The sequence below is a fragment of the Geotrypetes seraphini genome, chromosome 5 (assembly GCF_902459505.1).
Source record: "Geotrypetes seraphini chromosome 5, aGeoSer1.1, whole genome shotgun sequence".
In the NCBI taxonomy this organism is placed as follows: Eukaryota; Metazoa; Chordata; class Amphibia; order Gymnophiona; family Dermophiidae; genus Geotrypetes; species Geotrypetes seraphini.
Window position 1 is genome coordinate 192,361,946 of NC_047088.1, and position 13,702 is coordinate 192,375,647.

The following is a 13,702-nucleotide window of genomic DNA, read 5'->3' on the forward strand; positions in this document are numbered from 1 at the left end:
TCAGATATCTGTGACATAACCATAGATTACCTGCATTTTTAAAGATTTGACACTTTTATATAAAAATTTGTTTGGATTTTGGTTTTTGTTGCACATAGCAGAGAATTTCCTCCCTTGTTGCCTTCAAATCTCCTGTGGACATAACCAAAGTGTCCATTGCCTCTACTTTGAATAAAATTTAATTCCATCAAGCAGATATGCAAGCCAGGTTTATAAGACTCAAAGCCACAAAATCAAGAAAAAATATTTATTTCGTAATCATTTCTTGTGAGGCCACATAAACCCTCTACATGTTTTACTAAGTTTCAATTAATAAGTTTGAAATGTCTTTTAAAACGGAGATGATGAAACAAGAGATTGAAACGTTGATATTTAAGAATGCAACATTTAAGTATTGTATATTTATTTTTCTTAAAAGACCCACCAGGTCCACCATCTAGCCCAGAGGTAAAAGACAAAACCAAATCAAGTGTGTCTCTTAAATGGAAACGTCCAGAAAAAGATGGTGGTAGCCCAATCAAAGGATATATTGTTGAAATGCAAGAAGAAGGCTCAGCAGATTGGAACAAGGTTAATGAACCAGACAAACTGTTCCCCACCTGTGAATGTGTAGTGCCAAATTTGAAAGAGCTCAAAAAGTATAGATTTAGAGTGAAAGCTGTAAATGCTGCTGGAGAATCTGAACCAAGTCTTGGGACTGCAGAAATACCTGTAAAAGAAATCTTAGGTAATTCCTATAATATATAAGATTTAATATTTTGTATAAATTGTGAAGTTGTTTCTAATTCAGTTTTGTAATAAATCTACAGAGGAGCCAGATATTTCAATTGATCTGAAAGCACAAGATCTTCTCAATTGCCGAGCTGGTTCAGCCATAAGAATTGTAGCCACAATCACTGGACGTCCACTTCCAAAATCATCTTGGGAATTTGAAGGAGAGGCAAAGAAAGCTGTAAAGGTAAAACCACACAAATAAAGTACTTGAATATTGATGTTAATACATAAAGCACTGAAATCAAGCCAGCCAATATACTTATCAGATTTGCTGATACTTGGTCGAGCTTCTCGATCATAAGATCAGAATCACCTGGTATTTCCAATTACAAGAATGGCATATACAAGAATGGATATGCCAACCAACTTTTTATCCTCTGGTACCAGCATTATGGAATGGCTACCCTTACATTTGAGGGTGGAGGCCTATTTTGCCAAGTTTAAGACCTTGAAACCCACTATTTCTCTTAAGTGAAGTATAATATGAGATGATATGAGGGTTGGCTTCTTGGAAAGGTTCTATAATCTTGATTCTATTTTGTAACTTATATTTATATCTTTTATGAGTTTTTAATTTAAACTGCTTTGATATTTTTATGAAGCTATGTAGAGCAAATTGAAAATAAACTATCATTATACTTGTATATTCAAAAAATTAATACTAATTAATTTCTCTTATTTATTTATTTTAAAAACATATATCCCATTTAAACCTAAATGGGTTCCAAAAATATATATGTGGGATTATAAAATAGACTTGTCACATTCTTCATTAAACAATAAAAATCAAATAACATCATATATTCTGTATTCAGCATCTCATAATAATTTATTTTTAGGATCAAATTCATAATCTGCCAGAAGATGCACAGGTAATATAACTAGTTCTATAAGATTCATCTTGATCTAGAGTATGCTAAATTAATCAAATGACCCAACAATAATGATATTTTTCTGTGTATAGGTTGAATCGACTGACACCACATCAGTGGTTTCCATACCTAAGTGCGACAGATCTCATTCTGGAAAATACATTATTACAGCAAAAAACAAAGCAGGACAAAAAACTGTCAATGTTAGAGTTAATGTTTTAGGTAAGGCCAAAGCTATTGAATTGTTCAGTGTCTTTTTGTGTTTTATAGTATTTTTAGAAAAAATACTTATGTTGTATTCACTGTATAACAGACATGCCAGGACCACCAAAAGATCTCAAAGTAAGTGATATAACAAGGTCTACATGCAAACTTTCATGGAAACCACCAGATAATGACGGAGGAGACAGAATCAAGAACTATGTTATTGAAAAGAAGACTGTTGAAGGAAAGGCCTGGGTAAAAGTTTCAACAGATTGTGCAGGCACTTCTCTACTTGTACCAGATCTTGTGGATGGTCAAGAATATTTCTTCCGTGTACGTGCAGAAAACCGTTTTGGTGTTGGACCCCCTGTGGCAACAATTCAAAGGACCAAAGCCAGAGATCCAATCAGTAAGTGTGATTATTTGTAAGATAATTATAAACAGATATTAATGTGTGCTACCATATTAGCACAAGTTAACGCCGTTAAAGCATGTCATTTTAACTAGTTAATAACAGCATTCATTAAATGTGGTAGTGCACATTAGAAACCCTAGCTTTCGGACCATCTGCTGGAAAATTGAATGCAAAACATTTAGCCCTTTTGGGGGGATAATTCTAAAAGAAGCAGAATGTTTATTGTTCCTAATCCAACATTTATAGCAGTTTGGAGCTAATTTTCTGCAATAAAACATTATATATATATCTTTTGCCAGCTATGAAGCATCTGGAAACCAGCAGATTGTTTTTGTAAAATAAACCTTGGCATTTTTGTCAATAAAATTTCTCTCTCTCTAAGGCCTTTACATAATATTCATAGTATTCTAAATGTTGATTTATGTAATACATACCTTCCTGTATGCAATCTATGTAGTGCAACTCAGCTCTGGTTAAGATCTTATTAACTTCTATTTTGGTTCACAGATCCACCTGATCCACCTACCAGACTTAAGATTGGTCTTATAACAAAGAATACTGTTGCCTTGTCTTGGAAACCTCCATTAAATGATGGAGGAGCCCCTGTTACACATTATATTATTGAACAACTAGCCTGGGATCCTACTGGGCAAGGAAAAGAGGTGTGGAAACAGTGCAATAGACGAGATGTTGAAGAAACAAAATTCATTGTAGAAGACCTTAAAGAAGGTGGAAAATATGAATTCCGAGTCAGAGCTGTAAATGAAGCAGGACCTAGCAGACCTTCAGCTACTGTAGGGCCAGTCGATGTGAAGGATCAGACATGTAAGCATTGAAAACATGTTTTGTAAATTTTCTTGCTGTTTGTTTTAAAGCATCAAGTAGAACTATGATGATGAGTGCCTACAACAAGTTTGAAAAATGCATTTTAATGTTTATTTTATAAAATCCTTGGCACCATAAAAATGTTCTTTCTTAAGGTCATCAGTGTACAGCCCTTCCTGGAGTTTATATGAGTCTGGAAGCATTGATTTAGTTTATAAAAGCATCAAAGGTGCCTATGCTGCCTTTATAAAATAAGCCCCTAGAATGTGCATATAAGTTCCAGCATGCCCATGGTTCATTTGGGCCTCATGCACTGTTGCAAAATACTCTCTATCATAGCACTGACTTGTGAATTTGCATATTATTCAAAACATCATTTGATATAATCTAGAAGATTCTCAAGACTCCTGGAGCAAGCAGTTTGGCTGAAACATGTACATGTCGAGTTATTGAGTTATTGGATGAATAAAGTCATTTGAACCATTGGATTAGTAAAAGGACATTTTTGCAATAGCTTGTATTCACCAGTCTTATTAGGACAATTCCACTCTTTACTTTTTGTATCTGAGGTTGTGGTTTTGTTTCTCCTGTTTTATTCCTAGTTTCAGATGATGGCAGGACATCTAGGTAGCAATGTCAGTTAAACTGGCAGACTTTTTCTTGGACTTTAGGTGAAATTTCAGGTGTAGAGAGATAGATCTGGGAGTCATCAGCATATAGGTGATACTGGAAGCCATGGGGGGAGATAAGAGCAATGAGGGAAGAGGTATAGAGAGAGAGAAAAGAAAAGATCCTAAGACAGAACCCTGGGGTTCGCCAACCGCTAGTGGGGTAGCAGCAGAAGAGGACCCACCAACACATACACTAAAGGTGCGAAGGGAGAGGTAGGAGGCAAACCAGGAGAGGACAGATTCACAGAATCCAAGTGAGTACAGTGTATCAAGGAGTAAGCTATGATTAACAATATCAAAGGCAGCAGATAGGTCAAGAAAGATGAGGATCGAGTAAAGGCTCTTAGATCTGGCCAAGAGTAGATCACTGCAGAATTTGGTGAGGGCAATCTCTGTGGAGTGTTGGGGGCAAAAGCCAGATTGTAGAAGATCAAGAATCTGTTGAGTTGAAAGGAAGTCCAGACAGTGACAGAGAACAGCATGTTTGAGTAACTTGGTAGGAATGGAAGAAGAGAGACAGGGCGATAGTTGGACAGGCAGTGAGAGTTTTTTGAGAAGTAGCTTAACCACTGCATGTTTGAAGGCAGCGGGGATAGTTGCACACATTGATTTTTACAGAGGATTTCTCTTTCAATTTTTATGAGAAAGTGCAAATAACTTATTCCCCCTTTTACTAAGCTGTGGTAGTGGTTTCTACTGTGGCCTTGAGCGCTAAATGCTCCGATGCTGCTCCAATTGCTCATAGAATTCCAATGAGCATCGGAGCAGCATCAGAGCATTTAATAACCAGGACTGTGGTAGAAACCTCTACCACAGCTTAGTAAAAACATAAACATAATAAGACAAAGTTGGAAATGCTGCCTATCATTCTCCCAGAGCAACAGATGGAGAATAATAAGGCCTTGTATTTATTTTGTTTGAACATTTGCTATACCACCGTTCATTAAAAACATGCAAAGACAGGAGCAGGCATAATGTCCACATTGTCAATCTAGCAACAATTGTGATTGTTTTGACCCTTGAATTTTACAAACATAGATAAGTGGAGGAGTAGCGTAATGGTTTGTGCAGTGGCTTGATAATCAAGGGAACTGGATTCAGTTCCCACTGCAGTTTGTTGTGACTCTAGGCAAGTCACTTAGGGCCCCTTTTACAAAGCTGCAGTAAATGCACTGAAGCCCATTCAATTCCTATGGACAGCTGGATTCTGTAACCAGCGCTGATATCAGCGGCTGGCTTAAAAGCGACCACTGATCGCGTGTCAATCACGCATTGGTGTTGGTTTCAGAATCACACCTACGGGAAAGATAGATGCTGGTAATGTAGGCTAGGGTTTTCCTGGACTACATTTCCGGTGCCTATTTTTTCATGAATTGAACCTATGTAGGTGCTGTAGGCTGCCTACTTTGGCATTCGACATCCTAAAGCACCTACATATTGTAGGTGCCTTTCTGGTGCCTTTTATTTAGGCAATGGTAGGTGATTCAACCTCAACATTTTTTGCTGTTTCTAAAAGCGTTCTTCAAGTAACTTAGGTGCCAAATTTGTAAAAGGACCCTTAATCCTCCATTGTCCCATGTACAAAATGTAAACCTATATGTAAAATTGCTTAAATTATAATCACAAAAAGGTGGTATATCAATCCCCCATCTTTATAAAACCTGCCTGAAATAGTTACCTGACCTTCACCCAAAGGTGATCTGTTATAAAATTACTCTCCATAAGCAAATTAAATAGTTATCTTTTTTATTATAGGTCCTCCATCTATTGAACTTTCTGAATTTATGGAGGTTGAAGAAGGAACAGATGTTAGCATTGTAGGCAGAATTAAAGGCGTACCATTCCCTACACTGAAATGGTTTAAAGCTCCTCCAAATAAACCTGATGACAAACAACCAGTTCAGTATGATCAACATGTTAATAAAGTTGTGGGTGAAAATGTTTGCACTTTACTGATCCAGCAGTCACGCAGAAATGATACAGCCTTGTACACCCTCACGGCAGAAAATAATCTGGGAAGTGATTCAAAGGAAATGAGACTCAATGTTCTTGGTAAGTTTCTTTTCATGACTTTGTATTATGATGACACAAATTTTTTTTGATGGAAGCATGGTTTAATCACTTGCCCCCTCCTGTTACAAAACCGCGTTAGCCTTTTTAGCATGGGCCGTGGCAGTAAGAACTCCAATGCTCATAGAATTCCTTTGTCGGGGTTCTTACTAAAAATGCTAGTACGGCTTTGTAAAGGAGGGGGGTTGATATCAAATTGATTTTGCTTATTAGCCATTATCTATTATCTATTTTTCAGTGAAACAATGTGTTCCCACTTTATCACAATCCCTATTACAAATTTGATGTTCTATGTTTATGTACTTTTATAATAATCTCACACTTTGTTCCCTTTTTTTTTAGGTCGTCCTGGACCACCAGTGGGCCCCATTAAATTTGAAACAATTAGAGCAGATACAATGACTTTATCATGGCTCCCACCTAAAGATGATGGCGGTTCAAAGATTACAAACTATGTCATTGAGAAAAGAGAAGCTAATAGAAAGATATGGTCTCCTGTTACTAATGAGGCTAAAGAGTGTGTCTACACAATACCAAAGTTACTAGAAGGCCATGAGTACGTGTTTCGAATCATGGCTCAAAATAAGTATGGTGTTGGGGAACCTCTTGACAGTGAACCTGAAACAGCAAGAAATTTGTTCAGTAAGTGTGGTATTACTAGATGCTGAAGTCAGATTTTAAATCCATTAAAATACAATAAGTAACTTTGCTTACTGATACAATAGGTAACTTTGCTTACTGATCACTTTCAGCTGTTCCTGGACCTTGTGAAAAGCCTTCAATTAGCAGTGTAACACGGGATTCCATGACTGTCAATTGGGAGGAACCTGAATATGATGGAGGCTCACCAGTGACAGGTTATTGGCTTGAAGTGAAAGAAACTACTGGAAAAAGATGGAAGAGGGTTAATCGTGATCCCATCAAAGTTATGCCTTTGGGTGTTTCATATAAAGCAACAGGCCTTATTGAAAACTCTGAATATCAGTTCCGTGTATTGGCCATTAATGCTGCTGGTGTTGGTCCTCCAAGCATGCCATCTGACCCAGTCATTGCCAGAGACCCTATCGGTAAATTTTTTAAATCATAATTTTTAAAAATTAATTATATTGAAATAGAACATAGTGGGAAATATAAAGTAATTATTTGTTTTTCAGCTCCACCTGGTCCTCCAGTTCCAAAGGTCACTGATTGGACTAAGTCAACTGTGGATTTGGAATGGACACCACCATTAAAGGATGGCGGATCTAAAATTACAGGATATTTTGTTGAATATAAAGAAGAAGGAAAAGAAGAATGGGAAAAGGTAGATGGATTATAAGTGCATGATTAGATTGGTAAAATATGCAAAAGCATTTAGATGGTTGACCTCAGAAGGCTGAATAAGCACTTTGGCCCAGATTCTGTAACCGGTGTCGATATCAGCGGCCACCTTAAAAGCAGCTACCAATCACATGTCAATCATGCATTGGTGCTGGTTTCAGGATCGTGCCTATAGATTTTCTGGGCATATATTTCCAACACCTATCTTTGCTTGAATTGTACCTATGTAGGCGCTTTAGGCCATGCCTAATTTGGTGTCTGTGACCTAAAGCACCTACATAGGTATGATTCTGGCACCTTTTATTTAGGAACCCGTTGGTGCTTCAACCTCGCTGTTAGCTTAGGCACCTACCATCACCTAAGTTTAGGCGCCAGTTTTAGAATCTCCCCACCCTTTATTTTTAAAATTACCAATATTTTTCCATATATTTTATATTCATTTTTATTGAAAAGCATAATTCTTTCAAGCATCAATGCACAGTAATAAACATGCACTATACAGAATTATCAACCCTCCCCTCATCGGAGTTTTTCCCATATATTAATGTACAACCAAAATGTATCTGATTAAATTGAGGAAGGGGCGAAGTGTTACAGAGAGGAGCCATATTCAGCTACTTTTGAGATAGCTATATATGTATAAGGGAACCACATAAATAGCAGACCTAATGTTAAATGGATGACCTCCCTGTGTTAAGTTTATGACTTCATACTGAGTGGCCTCATTTGTAAAGATAGACTGTCGGAAGATTTGCATAAAGATATCCAGATAATTTATCCTTATATCTTTATTCTTCAGCTCTTCCACTCACTATTGCCTCCATTGTTTTTATATGTAGCATGTTTCTTTTTCCCAGGCAAAGGACAAAGAAGTAAGAGGCACAAAATTTGTTGTGCCAGGACTAAAGGCAGGAAGTTTCTACCGTTTTAGAGTTAGAGCTGTGAATGCTGCTGGTGTTGGAGAACCTGGTGAAGTTACCGATGTTATTGAAGTCAAGGACCGAACTGGTATTTATCAAAGATATTCATTGTTTAAAAAAAAAATGGTCCAGGTGAAAGAGCAAACATAATTTAATTTCTCTATTTCTGTTACAGCTGCTCCTGATATTTCATTAGATGCCAGTGTCAAAGACAGAATTGTTGTTCATGCTGGTGGGGTTATTCGAATCATAGCTTATGTCTCAGGAAAGCCAGCTCCACAAATCTTCTGGAGTAGGGATGAAAGAGCTTTGCCAGAAGAGGCTACAATTGAAACAACAGTCATTAGTTCATCCATGGTTATTAAGAAGTGCCAAAGAAAACATCAGGGCATCTACACACTACTTGCTAAAAATGAAAGTGGAGAAAGAAAAAAGACTATTATTGTAGATGTATTAGGTAAACTGGAAGCATTAAATGTTTTATGCCATGCTGGTTTTAAACAATAGCAGCTGGAAATATAAAGCATGGATTTCACAAATTTTATTTTTCTTTATATCCTTAGATGTGCCTGGTCCAGTTAGTCAGCCATTCCAAACTGAGAATCTAACCATTGACTCTTGCAAACTCACATGGTTCTCTCCAGAAGATGATGGTGGCTCTGCAATCACCAATTATGTTATTGAAAAGCGTGAGTCTGATCGTAGAGGGTGGACTCCAGTAACATACACAGTTACAAGACAAAATGCTGTTGTGCAAGGATTGATAGAAGGTGTGGCTTACTTTTTCCGAATTGCAGCTGAAAATTTTATTGGCATGGGCCCATTTGTTGAAACACCAAGGGAAATTATCATAAGAGATCCAATAAGTAAGTATTGTGGATGGACAGACTGGATGGGCCATTTGGCTTTTATCTGTCGTCATGTTTTTATGTTTCTACTTTATTAATATTTGTCATTTGACAAAAATAAAGCAAATTGGATTGCCTACTTTATATTGCATATTTTTACTTGTAGCTGTACCTGAACGTCCTGAAGATCTTCGAGTTACAGCAGTTACCAAGGATTCTGTTAGCTTAGCCTGGAACCCACCTAAATATAATGGAGGATCTGATATAACTATGTATGTGATCGAAAGTCGTCTCATTGGAACAGAGAAGTACACCAGAGTTACTAGGGAAAAATTGCTTGACAGAAAATATACAAATGATGGTTTGAAAGAAGGTGACACTTATGAGTACCGTGTAAGTGCTTGCAATATTGTTGGACAAGGCAAGCCTTCATTCTGCACCAAACCAATCACTTGCAAAGATGAACTTGGTATGTATTCATTTTTGTATAGTTTGTAAAACATGCATTAGTATATTTACTACTGTTAATTAGTACTACTGATGTTTTTTCTTTTCAATTTTAGCTCCTCCATTATTAGATCTTGACTTCAGAGAGAAGCTTACTGTACGTGTTGGAGAATCATTTTGCTTGACTGGACGCTATTCAGGTAAACCAGCACCAAAGGTAACATGGCTGAAAGATGAAATTAATGTTAAAGAAGATGATCGCACAAAGATCAAAACTACTCCAACAACATTGTATCTGGGAGTACTGAAAGCTGTTCGTAAAGATTCTGGAAAATATTGTGTGGTTGTTGAGAACAGTACAGGATCAAGAAAAGGCATTTGTCAAGTTGTTGTTGTTGGTAAGCACTATACTCAATAACATTTTAATTTATTTAAATCTTTGGAATAGAGGAAAACAGTCATAATTTTCTCTTTCTATAACAGATCGTCCTCAGCCTCCAGTTGGTCCAGTTATTTTTGATGAAGTTTATAAAGATCACATGGTTATCACTTGGAAACCTCCTCTTGATGATGGTGGTAGTCCAATTACAAATTATGTTGTTGAAAAAAGAGATACTAACAGAGACCTCTGGATGCCGGTAACCTCTGCTACTACCAAGACAACGTGCAAAGTTCCTAAACTTATTGAAGGACGAGATTACATAATTCGTATCTGTGCTGAAAATATTTATGGCATAAGTGATCCACTGTTATCTGATGAAATGAAGGCCAAGGATCGTTTTAGTATGTTTGCTCTTTATATTTCACTTTAACATTCAAACATCATATTTCATAGATGAATAGCAAGAAGTAGTATTTAATATTTTTACTCACATTTCACAGGTGTTCCTGATGCACCTGAGCAACCAATCATTAAGGATATAACCAAAGATTCTGCAGTAGTTGTTTGGAATAAACCACGTGATGGAGGAAAGCCGATATTTTGTTACATTCTGGAGAGGAAAGAAACTATGTCTAATCGATGGGTCAAAACCACTTCAGAACCTATATATCCAAATAATGAGTTTAAAGTGTCTGACTTGCTTGAAGGATGTGAATATGAATTCCGAGTTTCGGCTCAAAATGAAATTGGCATTGGTAATCCTAGCCCACCATCAAAACCTTTCTTCGCAAGAGATCCAATTGGTATGTTACAAAATAAAGGAGGAAATTATCAATGTGGGTTACCATTAAGACAAGTTATATTATTTTACCCCAATTATTAGTAATTAGATCTCATTGCATAAAATAGAAACATGATGGCAGATAAAGGCCAAATGCCCATCCAGTCTGCCTATCCGCAGCATCCATTATCTTGGCCTCTCCCTAAGAGATTCCATGTGCCTGTGCTAACATAGCATAATGGAGATAAAGAACACATTTTAACAGTATCAAAATTAAAAACTACATGTCTATGTACATATACATGTGTTCATAATTGCATTTTTAATTAATTATATATGCAATATTTCCAACTTAAATTAATTGTCTTGTGTTTGTTCAGCTAAACCTGGTCCACCTGTCAACCCTGAAGCAATAGACAAAACCAAAAATTCAGTTGATTTATCTTGGCAACCACCAAGACATGATGGCGGAAGCAAGATTATTGGTTATCTCATTGAGTACCAGAAAGTTGGAACTGAAGACTGGAAAAAAGCAAATCATACTGCAGATTCTTGCCCTGAAACAAAATATAAGGTCACTGAACTTACAGAAGGTGGTACCTATAAATTCAGGATAAAGGCAGTCAATGCAGCAGGAGAATCTGAACCAGCCTATGTCCGTGACCCTGTGGAAGTCAAGGACAGACTTGGTAAGTTTTTTACTGTTGAATTGTTTTACAAGGAAATATTTAAATAAGCATCATTCTATGCCTACAACATAGTTCAGTGCTGATTCAGATATTAGGCAAAGCTAGACAGTTTCTGGGTGCAGCAAAGAGCAGCTGCAGTCAAATGAAAGAAATAGATTTTAATAGCCATAAAAACTGAAAGAACCAATAATGAATATTTTTCCCTGTAGGGGGGGTGGGGAAAAGAATTTTGGAAATTGTTCTCATTTATGTGTGTGTTTATGTTATGATGTCTTTGGGTGGCTTATTAGGGGCCTGAAAGTTAATGGATGGGGGAAGAGGCTATAAGGCTGAAGGTTTGACTAAGGTATCCAATTCCCTTGCACTAGCCCTGCAAAAGTTAACCTTTAGGCCTCCTTTTACGAAACTGCGATAGCAGTTTCTAGTGCGGGGAGCCGCACTGTATGGCCCACGCTGCTCCCGACACTCATTGAGTTCCTATGAGAATTGGGAGCAGCACTCTCCATTCAGCGTAGCTCCACAAACTATCCCAGTTTCGTAAAAGAGGGGGTTAGTCTGATGAGGAAAAAAACTATTGTGACCCACTGGTTCTGTAAAATTTCAGCATCAGATACAGATAGGGTTACCAGATTTTCCATTTGGAAAATCCAGACCCCTAAATCCACCCCAGGCCCACCCAGTTCCACCCATCCCCGCCCCATTATACCCCAGTCCTGCCCCCAATCCCACCCTAGATCCGCACCCCGCTGCCTGCTCTCATTGGGCAGGAGGGCATCCGTGCATGCATGGATGTGACGTGATAATATTACATGCACACGCACGTATTACATCATTGCATGGCATCCGCGGATGCCCTCCTGCCCAACAGTGATTTGTTCCAAGTTTTTTTAAAATCCGGACAAAGTGCAGGGTTTTGAAAAGCCATCTGGACCCCTGGACATGTCCTCAAAAGGAGGACATGTCCGGGAAAATCCGGACGTCTGTTAACCCTAGGTATAGACTAAAGTTGTTAAAGAATGAGAAACATTTATCAATAAAAAAAGTTTGAAAATATATCTTACAAAAAAACTGGAAGCTCTATATACTTAGTCCAGTGAGTTTCCCAGTTTTTTCGTATTGTAGAAAATATATCTTACGAAAAAAACTGGAAACTCGCTGGACTACCGTAAGTGTATAGCCCTCATGGAGACTACATTGTTTATCTTGTGTTTTTTTACCAAACTTTTCAAACCACTCTTGTAGATATGTTTGTTTTTAAATGGGCCATGTTATAAGAAAATAATTCATCTCCCTTTCTACTGCAAAGCTAGCATTTTTCTCCTAGAATTTAATTTTGCAGTTAGCAGTTGGTATCTCTGATTTCTATAGAAAAGCCATTTTATACTAAAACTCCATTTTGTCTTTCAGAACCTCCTGAGTTGATAATTGATGCTAACATGGCACGAGAACAGCACATTAAGGCTGGAAATACTTTAAGACTTAGTGCCTTAATTAAAGGTAGACCTTTCCCAAAAGTATCTTGGAAGAAGGAAGATCAAGAAGTGCCAACCAAAGCAGATATTGAGGTTACAAAAGTTGGTAGTACACTAGAAATCCGCAATTGTGCCAAGGAAGATGGTGGAGTTTATTCTCTGACAGTTGAAAATCCAGCTGGTTCAAAGACTGTCTCAGTAAAAGTTGTTGTATTAGGTAATAACTTGATTTTGTTCAAATTTGTGTTGCTTTCTTATTTTAGATAGATATATTTTTAATCCTGACTTCTATATTTTAGATAAGCCTGGTCCACCAAGAAATCTACAGATTAGTGAAGTAAGAAGAGATTCTTGCTATCTGACCTGGAAAGAACCAGAGGACAATGGTGGTTCTGTTATTACAAACTATATAATTGAAAAACGAGATGTTTCACATCCAGAGTGGGTACCAATTTCATCTTCATCTAAGAAACATAGTATAATAGCTAAGCATTTGATGGAAGGCACACAATACCTCTTCCGTGTTGCTGCTGAGAATCAGTATGGACGGAGTGACTTTGTTGAATCTACTAAGCCAATTAAAGCAGCTGACCCAATATGTAAGTCTTAAAATAGAGTTTAAAAAGAGTAAGGTATGCATAATGTTTGATTTGGCCCTGTTTAATCACTGTATTTTATTGCTTTTAAAAGATCCTCCAGGACCTCCAAAGAATCTGCATCATGTAGATTTTGACAAGACAGAAGTTTCACTTGCTTGGAATTGGCCTGATCGAGATGGTGGGTCTGAAATTACTGGATTTTTAGTTGAGTACCAAGAAGATGGTAAAGAGGACTGGATAAAATTCAAGACGGTTGCCATACCAGAATGTGTTGTTACTGGATTACAACACAAAAAGATTTACAAGTTCCGTGTAAAGGCACAGAATGCTGCAGGTCTTAGTCGTCCAGATACAACTATCCCAATAGAATGTCAAGAAAAACTTGGTACTTCATCTTGAATAATTTCTAATCT

General features: G+C 37.3%; 1 protein-coding gene across 18 annotated transcripts in view; it reads left to right on the forward strand.

Annotated features, from left to right (window-relative positions):
* The window catches only part of TTN (titin), a 461,697-nt gene that overhangs the window by 349,593 nt on the left and 98,402 nt on the right, over positions 1-13,702 (forward strand). For all 18 annotated transcript variants that reach the window (XM_033947057.1, XM_033947058.1, XM_033947060.1 and 15 more), the window contains 21 exons: positions 419-727; positions 810-958; positions 1,614-1,646; positions 1,739-1,868; positions 1,960-2,259; positions 2,773-3,090; positions 5,517-5,813; positions 6,174-6,473; positions 6,584-6,898; positions 6,986-7,134; positions 8,009-8,159; positions 8,247-8,528; positions 8,635-8,937; positions 9,086-9,388; positions 9,483-9,764; positions 9,850-10,149; positions 10,249-10,551; positions 10,910-11,218; positions 12,626-12,907; positions 12,990-13,289; positions 13,381-13,674. In XM_033947057.1, the coding sequence (XP_033802948.1) occupies positions 419-727; positions 810-958; positions 1,614-1,646; positions 1,739-1,868; positions 1,960-2,259; positions 2,773-3,090; positions 5,517-5,813; positions 6,174-6,473; positions 6,584-6,898; positions 6,986-7,134; positions 8,009-8,159; positions 8,247-8,528; positions 8,635-8,937; positions 9,086-9,388; positions 9,483-9,764; positions 9,850-10,149; positions 10,249-10,551; positions 10,910-11,218; positions 12,626-12,907; positions 12,990-13,289; positions 13,381-13,674 (5,409 nt within the window). The remainder of the gene's footprint in view (positions 1-418; positions 728-809; positions 959-1,613; positions 1,647-1,738; positions 1,869-1,959; positions 2,260-2,772; positions 3,091-5,516; positions 5,814-6,173; positions 6,474-6,583; positions 6,899-6,985; positions 7,135-8,008; positions 8,160-8,246; positions 8,529-8,634; positions 8,938-9,085; positions 9,389-9,482; positions 9,765-9,849; positions 10,150-10,248; positions 10,552-10,909; positions 11,219-12,625; positions 12,908-12,989; positions 13,290-13,380; positions 13,675-13,702) is intronic.